Consider the following 20822-nt stretch of genomic DNA (forward strand, 5'->3'; position numbering starts at 1 on the left):
CGTAAATCAAATTCTCACTTCACCATTTACTTTCCTCCGCTAAACATTATTAAAAAAAAATTCGCTTAAATTATAAAAAAAATTAATTTCTTCCCTTAAATTATAACCACAACCGTTTTATTTTATATTCTTATTTTTTTATTGAATTTAGCTAGTAACTAAATGTAAACATGAAAATGGTTATGTAGCGCATGTGGTTTTTGAGGGCTATTTAATTAAACGACCTTTTTTGGAGAGGTGGCGGGGACGCGGGGTGTTAGACCGTAGTCATGGCGAGAGAGAGGGGAAGAATGTATATATCGCCAGTTGTTAAAAACCACCCGCTTCACAAGTTGAGCGGTGGTGTGGCAACACTGGGAACTGTCAGAACGCCGCCACAGTTATAAACTAGTAACATGTATATTATACATAATTTGTATGTCTGTAAAATTATTTATATTGTTGAAATAAACGTATTTTAAAAAAACAAATAACTTAATGGTAGATGGGTATAAAAAATAAGTAAGGCTTAAGGATGTACGGAGGTGTAAATGTATATATATTACTAGGAAAATACGTGTCCTTAAATGGAATAAAAAAAAAACTTCGTGCATTAAGATCTAAATTATAAAATGTTATATATTAGTTAATCTATGTATATAACCAGCTTTTATATAATTAAAATAAAACATATCAAGAAGCAAACAAAAATATCAAAATTAAATGATACGAACTGGACCAGCTCCTCGTAGCTGACATTATACAGGTGCAGTTATATGCAAACAGTAAATTTCCTCTTTTTCGTAAGTTATTTTGAATTCCTTTTATAGTATTGTTATCTACACTCACACTTTTATTTCCAGTCCATATCCTTAAAAAATAAAAGATATAAAAATCATAAAATTGCCACTCACGCGATATACCGGATATACACATCACAATAAAAATTATGCTCTAATATACTACATAATATACATATAACTATTAGAAAGCAAAATTTTAAAAGATAGTAGTTTAAATATAAACATCAATGTGAACCTATTGCATATGAGTTCTAAATATACATAAATAAAGATATTATACTAAAATGAATTTGCAGAAAAAAGTTAGAAACTCTGATACAGTATTGGAACACACTACTTTTTCCACGATATAGAAAACAGCCGACTAGATTAGTGCAGAAAGTATATAAAAAAGTCGGTGGACTACTTAACCAGAACTCGTTGATTATTCTTATGTAGGAATGCATCTATTAAAAACCAGAATAAATCTATTCTTAAATCAACAAGTTTTTTTCATTGAAAGTTTGCCCATAATTGTAAAACAAAATTCGATCGTTAGCGACAAATGACATAAAAAAACGACACAAATGCAGGTCGTTCTAAGTGACAAAAAATACAATTGTGCGACTTTTGCGCAATTGTCGCCAATTCATAAAGAAAACTTGTACGTGCGGAAAAAACTAATATTGTCATTCAAATTGCTTTCGCGCAAAAAACACCGAGTCGAAAATGTCACAAAAATAAATAAATCATGCAATTATGCAACATAAATGGACAGAGTAAAGAATATTATATACGCTTGTCAAAAATGTTCAAAGGGGTTAAGAAACAGTTGTCGCCATGTTGGCACTGGTGCGCTACGAATTAGCGATGCTCGACTTTATTGAAATGCAGCACTCATGAACGCTTATTATTGGAAGATTATATTATAATTTGTGGAAGAGAACACTATTGTTTGTAAATGTTTAAGCACGTGTATGACTGAGGCTTGACTGGTACCTACATATAAATGCGAGGATGTGTTTATTTCCAAAATACAATTAATTCATAACAAGCAACTTTAATCACAATGACAATAAATAGACACAAGAACGATAGGACTTAAAAAATTAGTCAAATTTTACTTTGCAATGGAAGTTAAATGAAATGAAATTAATTCACACAAAAATATATGTATATGATACGATAAAAATTGAAACAAAACGCGAGTGAAGCCTGCTTCGAAGTTAGTTTAAATTTTGTCTGTATGTCTACGATTATATTTATAATGAACGCATTGCCTGATTTTGTTTACTATAGATTTGTAGCTGATATATCTTCATTGAAGTGTACATGAGATTTTTTTTTGTCAGTCAGAGGGTTACGCGTGCGTTAGTCATCTATTTGGTGAACTTGACACACATTTTTTTGTAAAGCCAAATTACACAGGTTTTTTTTACTAAAAATAAACAAAATACCACGTTACCAAATATATATAACAATAATCACTCACCGCGCGATTCAGTTAATATTTTTTATTCACCACAAAAGCCAACATTGCGTCACTGGCGAATTTCGATAAAAGTGAACTTGAAGAACCGAGTGTACAGTCACATGGACCACGAACTCGACTTGGATGCTGTACGAACACTGAGGTGGATATAATTTGCAAATGATGGTGTAGTTGGCTAAGTCACGATCCTGTTTCTTTGTTACGGAGATAGAGAATGCGGATAGTACCAACTGGGTGTTGTGAAATTTGCTTTAACGTTTTTGCCAGACGCCAGCCCAAGACTGAGTTTGGTAACATCGATCGGCACCGTGAATTTTTCAAGTGTTGAATAATGATAATAACATTGAATATATTTTCAAATAAAACATTAGGTAAGAGAATTGAATTTGTTTTTACTGTTCTGCAAGATGATAAACTGTCTACATTTGATCACATCACAGATGAGCATTTGACACTTACTTACCCATTCACTTACTCGAAGATGACTTTCTGAATCGGACAACTCACGCTCAAAATTAAATCGACATGGCTAAAGTTTGTGTACAACTATTCGGACATTTAAATAATAATACCGAAATCGATTTATACTAATATAGCTGTTTGCTAGATGATTTAGTCCTGGGTTGCAAAAATCCAGCAACTATGGAATTTTTAAATATTTGCTGCTACTAAAACGGTAATGCGAATTGGGTAACAGCTATCTTAAAAAGTGCGTACATGCTTTTTTTATTTGTGCCGTTTACAATAGCTCTTGTAAGTAAAGAGATCGCAGATCCATTGTTCAATATTACTTTTAAGCAAACCGCTAAAACGTTGTTTTTTTTCAAGTACATAGGATTAAACATATTTAAACGGATATTGTACAAGCTAATTGTAACACGGCGATTAAGGGTTGTCTCTACAACATTAAATACATTTTGAAATATTCGGGTCAGTAAATATTTTTGGTCCTAACAAACATATATGTGGTCTAGTCGTGACATCGTAGCACGTTAAAAAAAATGATATTTGCAGAACTGAAATGGGTCACTTGAAATCACCAAACGGGTCACTTGGTGACCCGCGGGTCATAGGTTGCCGAGCCCTGATTTAGACAGTAATTTAAGATAGTAATAATTTAATATTAAGATAGTAATTTAAAGAAACTGAAAATGTTGTAATTAAGGTAATAACTTAGGTTATGTACTTAATATTATACGAGAAAAAATGTACTACATCCAAAAATGATGTAAACAAATGAAGAACATGTTATTTTTTTTAAATTTACCTTAACTAGTGGCGACTATCGAGAGGGTGTTGCTTAGCTAACTAAATCTGAAGAAATAGTCAGTCAGCGATCTGATGTATAAATATATTTTTAAACCAAAAACACTTGTTCGTATAACCCCAGCGGGCCCCCAGGCTGAACACATGCATGCCTTCGTAGCGACAGGACTGCGTAACCATATTTAAGTCGATTTAAACATCCGTTTTTGACCGTTAGTATTTTGACTCATCTGTTGAATATTATATGATATTAAATTTTAAATAGTCAATATCAGAACACACAATTTTATTATGAATTTATGATTATTAAAAAAGTTATTCGCCCGACGAGGAAATCAAATTAGGATACCAATCGCGTTTCAGACTAGCTAGAGATAAAAATCGTTTTGAAACGCACCTTTTCCTGACTGAAACCAGTTTTGCAAGCGTAACCAATCAACACTGGTTCGCATTATTGTTTCACTAATAAATAATATACACACATACATTAACCGGTCATTGTTTCGCAGTCCACGTAGATAAACATAATCAGTTTGATGAAAACGCTTTCGACAGACAGATACCCAAATATGGCACGAAGCAATTTTCAGTTAAACCAAAAAGCTGTTCAATGTCTGGCCAATAGTGCGAAATGAACTCTAAGTGCGGAAGAGCAAGTTCGTTGTCCACGTGAATTCAATGTTATGTCCGACAACACAGCCAAACCGGTCTCTTTGCACTTTCTCTGAATTCAACTGTGACTCAGAGCTCCCGAGGCTAAGTATTGATTGCTATCGTTCGTCCCTGGTGTGACCGTGAAAGCGATTGTGGAAGATAATCAATACAGAGTTTATGTAAATAACGAGAAAAAAAGAGTTTCTAAAATTTCTATTTTTTAATGGGTGTGTGATGGTTGAGGTTGCAGACTTGCAGAACAGCCTTAATCTAACATTAATTAAAACCGCATATTATTAATACGAATTGTAATGAATTAATCGGAGAGTCATTCCAAAAGTAAATCAGTAAAGTGGTTGTTTTCATTATTTAGTAGTATTTTGTATATTTTTGTATATTATCCCCATTTTCATCTTTACATATACGAGCTCGTTCAATGACACTCCAACTATATGCAAAATATCTCACTGTATCGCTTAGATTTCTCCACGAATATTATTCTTCAAGCTCAAGACTTTAGCTCAAGAATATTGACAAACTGTCTCTATCAAATATCCTTGAGATTAGAGAAACGCGTTGACCAATGGAAATTAAAATTTCTGTAAATTATTATTTCTTTTAAATTTTATCTCATTAGCTGCATGGAATTGCAGCATCTTTCAGCCACCACATTTCAGATGTAATCTCTACAGTAGGAAGCCCATAATGTAGATATTTCTGATTAATCATCAATAATATAAATCATTTTACAAACATTCTAATTATATAAAATAATTTACATGTTACTGGTTTATAACCATTTTCATATTTACAATTTATTATTAGCTACAATTTAATAAAAAATATGAATATAAAATGAAACGTTTGTGGTTATAATTTACGGAAAAAAAATTGAAAAACCTTTAGCAAAAGAAAAATAAAAATATAGGAAACAAAAAAAAACAATAAATTAAGTAATAATTTGAGTACATTTCATTGAAGAACTGGAACTATTGATATGTTGTCCTTAACCTCAAAAGTAATATGTGCTTCGGCATTTTGTGTTTGTATTTAAATTTAAGGTTGTTTTTATCGTAGCCTCCGAAACATATGATTAGTGGGTTTAGTGTAAATATCGCGAGATATTTTTATAATATTTTCTGGTATGAAGCGTTACTTCGGTAGAGTTCGGTTCTGCCCACTCTAAAATCTCTCGGAAGCTATCTGAGGTTACCGAGAACGGGAGATAAAGTGGAGGTAATTCAGTCGACTTGGCCAGCTTCGAGCGCTTCCGAACATTGTCGGCATTATTTTCTGAGTCAAAGGGACCAAAGTCGGAGCTGCTCTTTCGAACGCGAGCAGTGAGATACTTCCCCTTTAACTTTCTCGCGTGTTAAGTGACGAGAGTGAGAGAGATAATGATATGGTGTTTCGCAAACTGAGATAGAACGAGTAACTCGGTTCAATTTCAGTATGCGTGTAGGCGTCCTATGGTTAACACGCATGTCGAGCGTGCTTATCGGGGACTTCAACAGACTCTTCCTGACATCTTTGAATATTTTGCGGTACCAAAAAGGATTAATTATATTTTTGATAGTATATTCTTCTAACACATATCGTTATTATATATTTTTTTCATATAAAATTAAATAATTAAAAAATAATTAGTGGTACTTGATTTTGTGAGAAAAAATCGTTTCGAATATCCTTATGTATTTTCCTAGATCAGTTTATATAAATGTCACACCATAACGAATTCTTATTTAGAATCGATGGCGACAAATTATAGGATAGTCACAGATGTGGTGTTCGTATTCTGAAGTATCATTTTTATGTCTTATGGCATTTCGCAAAAGACGACAAAGATTTTGCGTAAATTGAATATTTACGACCGAAAAGGTATCACTGATATTGTATTAGTGAGTGCCCACACAAACTTTTATAATTATCAGTAGCGTAATTTTAATAATATAACAATTTAAAAATTGCGATTATTTGCACATTTTTCGATCGCGCGCAAATATGCCGGCTGTACGTGACAGAAGCCGCCGTCCGGACAGCATATGAAATTTGCGACAGTGTGGTCGCCTACTCGAAGTCGTAGGTCTCGGCCGACTACAGTTGTAACTTCGGTTCATACAACTTCCAGAGAGTGTAGTGTAGAGTGCAGGCATAAGAATTTATACAATAAATAGATATTTCAAGATCGAGCTTAACTCTTGGTAATTCAGAATGACTGCTTGCTTAAACCAGATTTGACGATCAAAGTGGAAGTGGGTGATTTAGGGCTGAACTTGGGTGATTTAGGGCTGAACTGGAATCTCTGTACCTACTTATCTTTATCCAACAACTTTCTAGATTAAACAACCTTACTTATTCCATTATTATAAAAAATATATTCCAAATGATATATGTACATATACTATAAATAATTTATCATACATATCAACAAACACAAATAAATAATAATTGTATGTATAATAAATATAATCAATAAATAATCAACTGATCATTGTATTGAAACATAAAACATATTTGAATGTAATAAATATCTATTGTAGTCGATGATGCAATATCTTTAACGCCTTTGACATTTTTGAACATCTGAGATGATATCAACATCAAATCAAGGTTATTCTAATGTATATAACATATAAAATTACATTTTCAAATTCAATTCAGTATGTCAATAAAAAAATCCTTTCCTTTTAAATTAATACTAGCTGGCAACTAGATCTGACTAATAAAATAAATCAGATCTATTATATGTATTATATGATATATAGAAATTTTCACTTCACGCACAGTTTAGATTGATAAATATGTTCCTATAATCTCATGCTAGTTATTCATTACGAATCAACCATAATAACCATATTTTAAAACATATAAACACGTAAGTTAGCTCTTGAATCACCACTGATTGAAGTTATAAATTATTTTTATATTATATATTAGATGCCGAATTAGTATTATTTGTCTTAGTTAATTAGCATTCAGTAAGTAAGAGACGAACCCATATGTAGACTAAATTATATATAACGATAATAGAGTGATGTAATGTTTGTACTTTTGTACAAAGCATCAAAGCAGAAAATCATTAAAATGTATCCGTTTGTCTATCCAATTACTTTGAACGCAATATCTTATTATTTGGGACTGGTAAGAAGTCTTCTGCGAAGTAAGAATATTAATATTCTAACAGGATATCGATGATAATGAGTGCTCTACACGTCTTTGCCACATCCTAAAGGAAGTTCAATGAATGCTAAGAATATTAATGTAAATTAAAGTAAATAACGATATGTTATGATTGTAACGTATTATTAATATATTATATAATATATGCATGGTATGTAAATCAATCAATTTAAATTATAAAGAGTCGTTCGTTGATGATATTTATATTGATAAGAGTTGATTGATTAATTAACTAAGATAATCGTGGCTGGGGGGAAATAAAACATGTGTTTCTTTCAGTATATGTGCGGTTTTATGGGCGTCAAACGTATTTTACTGCAAATAATAATATGAGTCGGGGGGCGTTTAGTTGTAATTTCTAATGACTGTTATCTAATATATTTATAATGACAAACGAAAACGCGTTCGTGCGGTCAGGATTTTAGTTTTAGTTAATAATTGGACAGAAAAACACGGAACTGAGAGTGTAAATATTATCGTAAGTAATCAGTGATAATTCAATAACAACGCAAAATACTAGAATTATTCAGGCATTGTAAATCTACGAATAATTTATATTCTATAATGTTTAAATCATAATTTTAAAATAAATGTTTTTTTGTATATAAGTAAAAAAATATCAAAACATATTAATTTTACATATTTTATGACACATACACCGAACACCGTAAGAAATATCAAAGCGTAAACCTAAGTGATTAAGGTAGAGAAAAAAATCGTACCCTCGAAAATAAAACATGCACTTACAAAAAAATCAAACTTATTTAAAATATTTACTTTTAACTATTCTACGAGTACATCAACGCGTAATTATCACTTGGTGTATCGCCTGGGGTCTTGGGGTACGCGTAACCTACTTTAGAAACCATCCCTCTAAGGGATTGTCGACACCACCCATCAGCAAATTAGTATACGCTACGTCATGAATTTTGTCAATTGCACCAAATCGCTCCATACAAAAATCCGTATTCTCTCTTATATCATCATTATATATTCAAGTATCACGGGCTACGCATAACGAAGACGAGCATCCTCGATGCCTTATCGCGAATTGCTGGAACGTGAAATGTAAAATATGAATAAATCGATTCTATGTATTTTTGTATAAAAGGCAAATAATATAAAGAAGAGCTGTAGTCCGAAAATCAAAGATGGAAAAATAATATTAGTTATGTATTATCTCTCTCCCCTTTTTATAAGATACATTTATATTATGTTGTACATTCGGCGATTATTGATTGGACATCCCTATTTATATTCTCCATTCGCTAGCCATGATTATTACCGTATTTTTGCCGATATAAGAGCGTGAGGTCGACATTGAGTAAAACATTTACTTTATCAATTATAATAATTATATAAAATATTAATTTATTTCATGTGCATTTATACCTTAGAATAATTATATTGTACAATATCTATATCCCACGTTTCACAAAATAAGTTATCATTCGAGTTATTTATTAAAATAATATAGTTCTGAAAACGCTTATGCTCATCTGAAAAAAGTGAGCGATAGAGCGTGACAAGGCCATGGCCAGGCAATTGAGGCTGTGGACCATGCGCGGAAGCTGTTCCGAGATGTGTACTCGGATCTGAGGGGCGAGCCGGGGTGGGGTGGGGCCGCAGGGCTCCCGCCTCTCGCCTCAAACGGTAGGCCCTCGCACCTGTCAAAATTTGTCCGAAAGGTATTTCTCCATTCTCTCTGTTATCATTTGCATAGAGCAACACACGCCCATGTCAACAAACCGCAACACTTGCGACCGATACACATACGAACTATACAATAAAAATGTAATATGACGAATGTGTGTGGACTTATTTATATATGTATTGATCATTTCGTTCACGAACTGTTAGCCATCACTGATCATAAACAATGAAATCCATCAAAATGGCGCTACCGTCGTTCTTGGCGCCATTTTGAATTATTCACTTGATCGGTCATGAAATTTTTATTGAATTGCTTCGAATTTTTTTATTTTTTAGCGTTACAAATAACTGTTATAAATAATCGTTTCGTGTGAGCTTCTGTCTCCCCCACCACTATTTGACAAGTATTATCGACATTTTTAATGGTTAATAAATATATAATACATAGTTGCCAATTTCATACAAACTACGATAAGGTTTTGATAAATCACATTTATATTTAACATTTCAACTTAATCTAGTAAAGAGGACAGAGTAATAAAATACATCTGAAAATAATGCATTTAACGGTCAATAGAATTGGATATCCATATTTTCAGAAGGCATCTGTATGGTAAAACAATGAAATAGTGTATCTTAACAAGTGTAAGATAACTTATTCAGCGAAATGCTTCTTTTAAATGCTGTCTGACTGATTTCTGGACGTTATGTTCATGTGTCCTTTTTAAAACACTTCTTTTTATTTATTCAAGCAGTATTTTAAATCTTTTTTTTAGTAGTTTTTCCAAAACAAAATAGATAATGGAAGAAAATTGCATAATTAAAAAATGCTGTTTTAGCCTACAGGGATTAAAACAACTTTAAATGCTCGTTAAAAGATATTAAGAATTTTCGTATATTCTTAGCATATCGAATTCATTAGACTATGATATAGAATTAATACCTATTATTTAACCTTTTTATATTATGTATTATATTTATATAAATATATATATATAATAACAAAATATTAGTAGTTATTGATATAAATAAATGTTTTATTTTAATTTTACAATAAAATCAATTAGAAGGTATACCTTGAACATGATGTTTTTGGTGTACCGTGGATGTTGATCCTTTTACACCTTTGTCTGTCTGAAAAAATGAAGGTATAACTTAAATTAAAACATTAAATAGTACTTACTTTGAACCCAAGTTTCAAACCAAATTGAATTCAGGTTCAAAACTCTACTGTGAATCAAATTAGTTATCTGATAATATTTCATTTTTGTTTTTCATTTTATCGATTTGCATATTTTTCTTTTTCACAGGGACAGATTGGTCCGTCTGGATACTAGAAAAAATTCTGGTGTGCCTGTAGTTCCCTACATATTTATTTTTACATATATGATTTATTTTTATTTGTGATTAAGCAGAAGTTGATTCTTCACGAGGGTTTTAGGCCGGTTTCATATGTGCCGGATGGATTTGCCTGGCACCGGGCTGGTGCTGTGTAGTGGGGGTGGTGTTGTATGGGCAGCGTCGAGCTGGCGCCGGATGGATTCTTCCGGCGCGTCTGAAATGATAGGTACTAGCCCATACAACACCATCCCCACTACACGGCGCCGGCCGGTGCCGGATGAATCCATCCGGCACATGTGAAACCGACCTTAGAGTCAGACTTTAGCTGAAAATGATTTGAATTTTGAGCTATAGGGGAAAACAAAAAAATATTAGACATGATAATCTCAATAAGAGCTTTTCGAAATCTATTGAAAACAAATTTAAAATAAACATTTTTCGAACATTGAATTATATTTGTAGATATATTCAAACATGACTCATTTCAATTCAAACATAATGATTCCTATATAAAACAAAAGAGATAAAATTGAATATACAATATTACACAATTTTTTCCAATTAGTTTCAAAAATAAATCAACATAAAAGAGTACGTAAATCAAATATTTACAATATATAAAGCAAATCAGGGTGAGCTAGAATTGTAAATACACTAAAATTAAATACACAAGCGGTACAAAAATTGATGGCTCCTTTTGGTTCAACGTTTTGGTGAATCTGCATTTCCTGTCACAAATATTTTAAAATCAGATATATAAAATTCTTTAGTTGATTAACGGACAATGGAGTTAAAACTGTTAGTTTCTATTTTTTCATATACTCTTATATGTATATACAAGCAGGGCTATTTTTGTCATGTAATGCGGTGGAACGGCTTTCCAGCACCTTTTTCTGGTCAATTGCTACACGTGCGTAGCGATTGACAATGAGCGAAACATTTTATTTCTTTATTTTTACAAAAATGTGAGGTCATTATCTTAATTTTCTTTATTTTTCAATGTAAAAGTCCCAAGTTTAAAAATGAAAGAAAATTCCTGTTACTTTTCAACCATTGGTCCCACAAATATTCCGAAACCACATATTCTGAGAAAGATAGAAAGCTTTAACAGAGTTCATTTCGAAAAAATATTTTCGTTCACAGAGAATCTGCTGAAATCCCCAAATGATGTCCCTGTTTACAATCCACATCAATCGTACTGTCGCATTGGTTCATATTAAGACTTTTTATAGCAATATTATGACTTAATAAGTGAGAATCGAATGAAGCATATCTAAACCGATTTTTTACAAATAAGAGAGCGCAAAAAATAATTATCCCTTCTAGAAGTCAAAAATTCACGTCAAAAGCAATAAAATCGTGTCGTCGCCGTCGCAGTGGGAACGCTCATTGCCGAGCGTTCCCACTGCGACGGCGCGGAAACGATTTTATTGCTTTTGATGTGAATTTTTGACTTCTGAGAAGTGATAATAATTGTTTTTGCGCACTCCTATTGACCAAAATTCGGTTTGAATATACTTTACTCAACCCTCTTATATCGGAAGTACATAGTAATATCAGTACAGATAGATATCATAGTGTATTATCCAAGGTCAGACAAACTATGGAGCAATGTGGATATGCGACGTCTGTCTAAATTTCTTCTACTTATTTATCCCTGAGAGATCTGTTGGCTCAGTTTGTATTTCGGACTTGATCTAATGAAAGTGCTAAAACTATAATTAGTTTTAGAACCTTGATTAGATTAGGTTTGGATTAGACCAGCAAATGAACGTTTCGCTACTGTCAAATTGAGTTTCATAGACATTTAAGAGCAGCATATAATTTCACTAGTGCCTATCAGTTAAATTATATTTTCACTAGTTGAAATGTGTATCTGCTAGTAAAAATGTATTGAGACCTATATATACATAACTTTACTAAAAACTATATAAACATTTATACATCACATGTAAATAAATAATGGTAAGTATGTAAATATATGTATTACTACATTTGTAATAGTTGAAATCATATCATTTTACTAGCACCTGCCAGGTAAATTATTTTTTCACTGTAAAAATATTTGTCTACCGGTGAAAATATGCACTGATATGATTTCACTGAAATGACATATTTTTAAGAATATTTTCGGGATGGATTCGAGATTGTTTTTTTTAGTTTTTCTTTGAGGAATAATCCAAGAATTTCTGGTTTAGAATCAGAGTCGTCATTTCTGCTTTTTCCACGGAGAGTGGGTAAAAAGTTGTTCAGTCATTGATCGTTTCTTTTTTTAATATTTCGATTTCATTAAAAGTCATAGTATTTCATTAAATGACATGCAATTTTGTGGCCAAATTCAAAGGGGGCAAATGACGTTCTTGATTCTGGACCCTATTATAAATGTGCTGCAGCTGGTGTACATTTCAAACCACGAAAAATAAAATCACACCACGAAAAAGATTCCTGAGCCAGTCATAAATTTCCAATCTGTCCCTGATTTATATTATATCTAATCTATACGTAATTCACAAAGGCTCAATCTTGATAAAACTTCATACGATAGAGACGTGTAGAATATCAGAAATATTTTTCATTATTTAACTTTACATTAATTATTTACAGATGGGGATGCGTTTCTGGAGCTCAAGGAGAAAAGTTACAATTCTAGTACTTTTACTTCTTATCGTATTCTCTTTATTATTTTTTTACACTTCACAAATTTTGACGTTGAATGAACTAAGTCTCAATTCAAGATTGTAAGTATTTTAAAAACTATTTTTATGTTGTAGTATATTATTTTAATTTAATTTAAATATCACAGAAAGAACATATGGGGCATAAGAAACACATTCACGCTCGACAATGGCGGCCGGTGCAATCTGCCGAATCTGCCCGTGAACTCATCTATTATGATGAAGTTTGTGAAAGAAGTACCGCCAATCAAGTGTGTTAAGGGTGGTGTAGATTGGGCGATTTGTAAGGTATTGGAAACTGATATGTGTAGAAATAAGTAGAAAAATAGCTAATGTTACTGTTTGTGTACCCAGAGACACGTTTCAATTTTTTCATGAATCAAATTAACAACACGCTGTTAATTTGATTTTTTCCGTAGTAAAACATTCAAAGCAATGTATATAAAAAAATTAATTCTTATATAATTGTCCTTATTTTCATCACTAATATGTGCATAATGGCAAAAAGGCGTGCGATGCTCTTGTCACTGAATAAGTAACCCTACTTCTCATATCTTAAGTTTAATTTAATGGGTTGTCACGACCCTGCAATATGGAGATCAAAGTTCTATTTTTAAATGTAAAAACATATTCACAATTTTTTTTTTAAATAAGAGTTATATAAATTCTCAGTAATATATCTTATCACAGTTTGTTGAAACATAACTCAAATGTTGCTAATCAATTATACCCAATATGCTTAAAAAATATCATATTTTTAAATACTTCAATATGGATAAGTGTAGTTTAAAGTCAAGTATTATAAAATATACATGCATGGTAATATAATGTACTAATTTACTTTTTGCTATTGTATGATATATTAATTTTTTTTTTTTAGAAACACGAATGCAAAGTCAAAAATGAAATAATTGAAAAGTTTAGCTCCATTAAGTGTCATTATAGCGATGTTGTATGGGTAAATGATAATGAAAATAAGCTAGGTCGAACCACCACTATTGAAGGCAGCGATTCGTATTTTTTAGAAGCATCTGATTTTGTAGATGTATTTTGTGAAGGAGAAAAAAAGGATGACGCAAAAGCAGACAAGTATGCAATACATGATTTATGTCTATATTTTTTTAACTGTAAAACATATCATAGGTGGTCGGGTACTTTGATCGGTATCAGAAACAGTTTCGAAATTAAAAAAAAGTTATCATGGGAAAAACCCAACGGACAAGCGATCCGATATAACGTAATCATGCTAGGGTTTGATTCGTTATCGAGGAATACGTTTATTAGAAAATTACCAAAGAGCTATAAAGTGTTGACGGAAGAATTAAATTGTCATGTTTTGGAAGGGTAATATTGATGAAACTTCTCCGTATTATTTCTAGAAACTTGTAATTGAGTAAAATAATTCATGTTACAGTTATAATATTGTGGGAGATGGCACTCCTCAGGCGCTCATACCTATACTGACCGGATTTACGGAATTGGAATTGCCGGATACGAGAAAAAGAATGGGAAGTAAAGCATATTTTGTCAATGAATATCCGCTTATATGGAACGATTTTACTGAGAATGGGTAATATACAATATAATAGATAATAGATGCAATAATAATAAAAAGATTTAGCTCTAATTAATATTGTATTTGTTGTAGTTATGTAACAGCATTTCAAGAAGATACTCCGAATGTTGGTATATTCACATATCGACTGAAAGGATTTAGCAATCAACCAACAGATCATTACATGCGTCAGTACTACGTTCATACTGAGCCAAGGCAGAAAAAGTGGACTAGATTTTGCTATGGCGACACACCTAAACACAAAATAATGCTAAATTACTGTAAACAGGTATGTTTGTAATTAAATATAACAATCTAGCTCTTTGATCTTATACGTCTTTCATATTTTAGTTTATTGATGCTTATGCCGAATACCCTAAGTTTTTATTTGCTTTCCACGGTGAGCTATCTCATGATGACTATAATCTTATACAAGCTGCTGACGACGATCTCGTAGATTGGATGAGAGATTTGAAAAAATCGAAAGTTCTAGACAACTCCATTTTTATCTTAATGTCAGATCACGGACACAGGTAAATTATGAATATAAACAAACAGCTCCATGTAGAACATTCTGATCTTAGTCACTGGTGAAATAATAAATATGTTATTAGTAATTTTAAACTTTGCTGAAATAACTAAATGTTATTCTGAAAATAAAAATCAAGTTAATATATTTGCATTGTTCGATTAAAAAAACCCAGAAAAAAAAACTGTCTACTTTGTAATATTTACAAAGCAAATCGGAAACTCGTCAATTTGACGGGTGCCGTAAATTTAATCTAATGGATGCCATAAATCTAATAAACAAGGTCTATTTACAATTTTTTTTAAATTTTATTTCCCTATTTAAGGATATCAGTAATTTTTTTACAAGAGTCAATATACTTTTTATGCTGTGAAAGATGCAGTAAAGAGCAATAATCTTCTTCTTATGGAAGTTGGCCTTAAAAATCATTCAACTATTGCAGGCTGCAAAAAATATCATATAGTAAATACCTATGTATAGCACGTTTTAATGCTTTGAGTGGTAATGCCGTATATATACGGTGGTCGATCTTTCACTGCCTTGAGGTTTTTGAGAAGAAACAATAAATAAAAAGCATTATTTTTATATATAATAATTATTTTTTTAATTTGCTTTAATGTAAATGATTTCTATAGTAAATAAAACTAAAAAATTAAAGAGTGTGAAATAAATTAACATAACAAAAACTATTGAGAGCCTCTGAAGGGTTAACAATGATAAGCACAGTGTCCGACGTCAACACTACAGTCAACAATATCACTGCTCTTATAATTTATCAATTTGGGAGTAAATAAAGTTTTTGCTCTTCGTGCTCTGCAACTTTTGCAAACATATGTCGTAATTAACAGATGGTACATAGAAAACAAATTTTAGAAACGATACTGCTTCTTCAATTCTAAAATATAAAATTACAGCTGCCAAAAAAATTCTCATGTTAAAGTTCCTACAATGCCTTTCACTGGAAAGGTAAAGAGATAATTCTTGTTGATCACTTTTCAAAAAGTACTCTAAAAAATCTTGTTCATCATTAGAAAAAGTGTATAAACCTTAATAGAAATACATAGAACTTTGTAAATAACCCTTGTATAAAATACAACAATATTTTCTGCAGTTCATGAATAATTAGTGTTAAATTAATATAAACATTAAACAATGTATTTGTTCACATAATCTTTAAAGTGATATAGATGTACACTTTTCCTTATATTGCTTTGTTTATATAATATCATTTTTATTTAAGGTTCGCCAATATTCGTGATACACTTCAGGGTAAGCAAGAAGAACGGTTACCCTGGTTTTCATTTGTGTTTCCTCCTGATTTTAAATTTACGAGACCCGGCGCTTTGGATAATTTTAAAGAAAACACAAAACGTTTGACCACTCCGTTCGATATACACGCCACGTTTTTAGACATCCTCGGATTGAATCCAAATGATAATTATGACATTCACAGTAAATTTCCGCCTAGATCGCTCTCTTTGTTTGGACCTGTAAGTATGAAATAATGATGTAGAAATATTATTTTTATTGTGAGTTAAGTGTTTTACAATTATGTTGAGGCATCAATTATTATACAAAATGTCAACCTATATGAGAAAGCCGAGATTATATTAAATAGTAATCAAATCAATTATAAGAAAGAAATGTTTCCATATTGTTCTATATGCAGTCATTGGTCATCTTTGACTTTAGTCAAAGCATGTTGAAAACTCTTTAACCATTGATGTTCTTTAGGTTCACGTCGTGTTCACTGTCTTCGTAACATTTCGCAGCAGCATAATAGGGCAACTAACCTTGAGGGATTAAGAACGTAACTGGACAACTGGTAGCTTTTTCTTTACATGCTAACTTGTCTATTCAGTAAAATTAACGTGCTGCAACTGGCATAATTTATTGTATTAAAAAAAATGATTTCATCAACTTTTAAATATGTTTTATTCGAAGAAAAAATAATGTTTGGTAAGCCTGTAGTAGAATCTCATTAACAGTTATTAGCCCATGATATTCACAGCACAATGTTAATATCGCTGGAGTGCTCTATTCGTGAATTTTCAGTAGCTTAACAAGTAGCTTCTTCTTAATCCCGTTATCTTGTTATTTGAGTAAAATGAACATGCTGCAACTGGCATCATCTTTTGTATTAAGATTTTTTTCGACTTACTAATAAATTTCCGAAATGGGGCAAAATTTATGGACATCATAGCCCATTGCGGCAGTTAAGTTTTCATTTAACTCACCCTTGTATATTTTATATGTATATGATTTGCCGCTCAAGACGCACTGAAAGAAAGTAGCCCAAAATTTATTATCTCTTTTATACTGACTCAATATTACAATATGATTTTAGATATCACCAAATAGAACTTGCGGACAAGCTGGAATTGAAGCACATTGGTGTGCATGTCTCAATTGGAATACATTATCGGTAAACGAACCCATTGCTCAAAGACTCGCCGATCATCTCGTCGGAACTATCAATGAATTTCTTCAACCCTTTTTGTATGATTTCTTATAGTTACCTTACTATCATAATTGGTAAATCTTTAATGAAATAATGATTTTTGTAGAGATCGTTGTGCCCTTTTAAGCATAGATAAAATAGAATGGGTGATGAGCTTAGGCGCCACGGAAGATCTTTTGAGTTTCAAAAAAACAATGGACAAGGATGGATTTTTACCTGATTTATCTGCTACTACAAGCTATGTAACAACCATGTTTCAAATAAAGGTAATTATTGCATTGCATTTCATATGATTTATAATAAAATTTGTTTTATTTTAAATGATGTATTTTTAGGTGCGTCTAATGCCGGGAGCTTCATTGTTTGAAGCCACCTTATCTTATAACGTAGATGAAGATTTCCTTACTATGAAGCTGTCAGATGTGTCGCGAATAAATAAATATGGCAGTCAAGCGAGATGTATATTAAACGATCAACCACAGCTAAGAAAGTATTGTTATTGTACAAAAGATTAGCGTTTAATTGCATAAAGTTTACTGTGTGAAAAGAGTACCTTGATATATAAAAATAATTAGCCCTTCTAATTGTGCAATATCATTATATAATAATAATTATAAAAAAATCCAAATAAGACTACTTTGTTTTATAATGTCGTAATGTTAGTGTATTTGTATGTACATAATGTGAAGAATATACATACATATGTAGAATAGGTTTTTTCAATTAAATTGAATTAATTTTTTTCTATAACTATTGGTTGTAATACTTATAAATATATTTTTATAAATGTTGATAAGTTCATTAAATTACATATGTTACATTAAAAGTGCCAATTTGTTACTCTACCTTCGAAAGTCGGCAATCGTAAACTTAGATCAGAGAGTTTTATAATGTATCAATTGATTCATAGTTATTAATAAAAGAAAATTGAACTGAAGAATCGATTCATATTAAAAAGCTCCCATTTTACACAACCCAATTCTGTAATGCAGTTAATTAATATAAAAAAACATACATATTCACAATAATTCTATCATTTTTTTACTTATAATTAAACTTATCGTATAGTATTTTCTGTGACTTAATTATAACATTAATAATTAAAAATTAAACATTTTTAACAAATAAGCAATATATTTTCTAGGATCATAAACTGTCTATTTAAGGCTGTGTTAAATATTTTGAATATAAAAATTATTATTTCACTTGAGTTTTGTACGAATTTATATTGTATTATCTTTAAAAAATGTGTATTTTTAAGGAAGTCGCAATATGAATATAATAATCTTTTCTGAAAACGTGTTCTAGTTGTGTATCTTATGTGGAATTATACTATGATTACATTTATTTTTGATATATGTGAAATACAAAATTATAAAATCACTCTTTTTGAACATTTATAATGTATGGAGAAAAGTCTTATTTTGACTCTGTCTCTTCTTTAAATTATGAGTTTAACTTTTTCAAAAGATTAAACTCATAGTTTATAATTTTTTCTTTAGCGTCTGAATAAATCTTGCTCAAATGGATATACTATGTATGATTATTGTTTTCTTTAATCTGTGACTTAATTTATATGTAAAATAAATGAAAACAATTTTCAATTAAGCTGATTTTGTGATATATGATTTAAGCAATTATTTTACTTAATAAATAATATATCAACCTTTTGAATGATTTTTAAATATAATATTTTTGGTTTAATAAATTTTTTTTTTATATTTAATAATAATATTGATAATTATACTTTTTAAGATATAAAATACACATAAAACCTCTGACGTTTTTTTCTATTAAACGCAATATTCATTTGAAAGAAGATCGGCGACACAAAAGTAGTACTATTCTTGATACTTGCATATGAAACAATTAGAAATTTTCCATATTTTTTATATTAAAGAGTTGTAAGTGTATTTGTAGCGTTTGTGAGAATTTGTTTTGCCAGACATTTTAAGCCATAATTATGAGTATCAGATGTCATTAGTGCATTAAATGTAATGTACAACTGTGATTGCGTGTTCTTAGTATTTTGAATCAACCTTTTATGTTTTCAATTAAACTACATTACGGCTGTAGTATAACAAAGTTGATTGTTAAGTTTGGCATTAAGGATAAAAACACGAGTAAATGAAATTGGTAAAAAAGCCACATTGAATTCAGTTCAGTTTTTTTGGATGTCAAAATTTGCAAGGGATTTTACAGAATGGAGAAACATGCTGCTGCCGTTTGCAACAACATATTTTGCGAATAAGAAGTTTGTATATATGAACTTAAAAATGAAATACAACAATCGTTTGAATATATTGCGGATTGGGGGGGGGGGGGGATACGGTTGGCGAATCTGGAACTATGCTGGCGAAACCAAGTTGGAGTGACAGTGGAGGACATACTCTATTGGCGACGCGAAAATGACGTATTTATCTAAAACTAACATTAACTCTGCACCAATGATGCTTGATAGATGTTTTGTGGGGGTTTTAGATGTGGGGGTGTCAGAGATAATGTTTTGTATTTTGAGTTCTTCGTTAAAGTCTAAGTTTTTGTAAATTTTATATATTCAGCTGTAATAATTTAACGGTGTTCAGGGCCGGTTTAAGAATATTTAGCGCCCCGGGCTCTAAAAAAGTCTGGATTTTTTTGTACATTTACGGATGCTGCAAGAGCTAAAAAAATGTAATCTAAGAAAAAAGATAACATTTGTAAACTAACAAATATTTCAGAGTGACCTTTATTTAGCTCTCGCAGCATCTCTAAATGAACAAAAAATCCCAGATGACTTTTTTGTCAGTTGGACGGCACTGCTTATGATATCGTGGCATCAAATGGTGCCCCTTTCTATATTATAAAAATATTTATGAATTTTAATACACTAATTTGTTAAGCAAAGTGTATTTTTGTGAACAAAAATGTCATTAAAACCCTTTCACTGCGAATGGGTTCTATAAAAGTTATCAAGAAAATCGCCAGTACTCATTAGGCACTTAAAGATGCCATAAAAATTTGAGCCTAATAATATAATAATACGGTTATTTAGTTCAATTCAGGGCTGTAAATCACTTGAATTTATTGAACCATAATATTTTTTAAAATATGACCTGAATAGGTGCTCCCCACATATTAACAAATTTCTAAATGGCGCGCAAAAATATCAACTGAGGTGAAAGGGTTAATACTATATTTTTTTTCAGTAATTAACTAGTCGTATGTTTCCATTATTTATTCTGGTCAGGAACTTAACATTTAAACAAGTTATTA

The 20822-nt window shown here is 31.1% G+C and overlaps 1 protein-coding gene across 5 annotated transcripts; it reads left to right on the plus strand.

Annotated features, from left to right (window-relative positions):
- Positions 1 to 7708: 7708 nt before the first annotated feature.
- Positions 7709 to 19275, plus strand: LOC148236745 (uncharacterized). 5 transcript variants are annotated; one of them, XM_088183652.1, is made up of 12 exons: positions 8897 to 9041; positions 12952 to 13085; positions 13151 to 13310; positions 13903 to 14111; positions 14166 to 14366; positions 14437 to 14592; positions 14671 to 14866; positions 14929 to 15110; positions 16347 to 16596; positions 17454 to 17605; positions 17674 to 17833; positions 17903 to 19275. In XM_088183652.1, the coding sequence occupies exons 2-12, from the start codon at positions 12952 to 12954 to the stop codon at positions 18080 to 18082; spliced, it is 1980 nt and encodes a 659-aa protein (XP_088039778.1). In that variant the 5' UTR covers positions 8897 to 9041; the 3' UTR covers positions 18083 to 19275. The 5 variants fall into 5 exon arrangements, with proteins under 5 accessions (XP_088039777.1, XP_088039778.1, XP_088039779.1 ...); XM_088183653.1 differs by having other exon boundaries at positions 8897 to 9006; XM_088183651.1 differs by lacking the exon at positions 8897 to 9041 and adding an exon at positions 7709 to 7831 and having other exon boundaries at positions 13903 to 14366.
- Positions 19276 to 20822: the final 1547 nt, after the last annotated feature.

The sequence above is a fragment of the Plectrocnemia conspersa genome, unplaced genomic scaffold, assembly GCF_051122295.1.
Source record: "Plectrocnemia conspersa isolate PC_06_02 unplaced genomic scaffold, ASM5112229v1 ptg000003l, whole genome shotgun sequence".
NCBI lineage: Eukaryota > Metazoa > Arthropoda > Insecta > Trichoptera > Polycentropodidae > Plectrocnemia > Plectrocnemia conspersa.

Excerpts from the sequence above, each read along its gene's own strand:
- LOC148236745 (XM_088183651.1), top strand. The coding sequence starts at position 12,952 with ATGGGGATGCGTTTCTGGAGCTCAAGGAGAAAAGTTACAATTCTAGTA. Across the intron at positions 13,311-13,902 it reads TAGATTGGGCGATTTGTAAG|AAACACGAATGCAAAGTCAA; the intron begins GTATTGGAAACT and ends TTTTTTTTTTAG. Across the intron at positions 14,367-14,436 it reads AATTGTCATGTTTTGGAAGG|TTATAATATTGTGGGAGATG; the intron begins GTAATATTGATG and ends TTCATGTTACAG.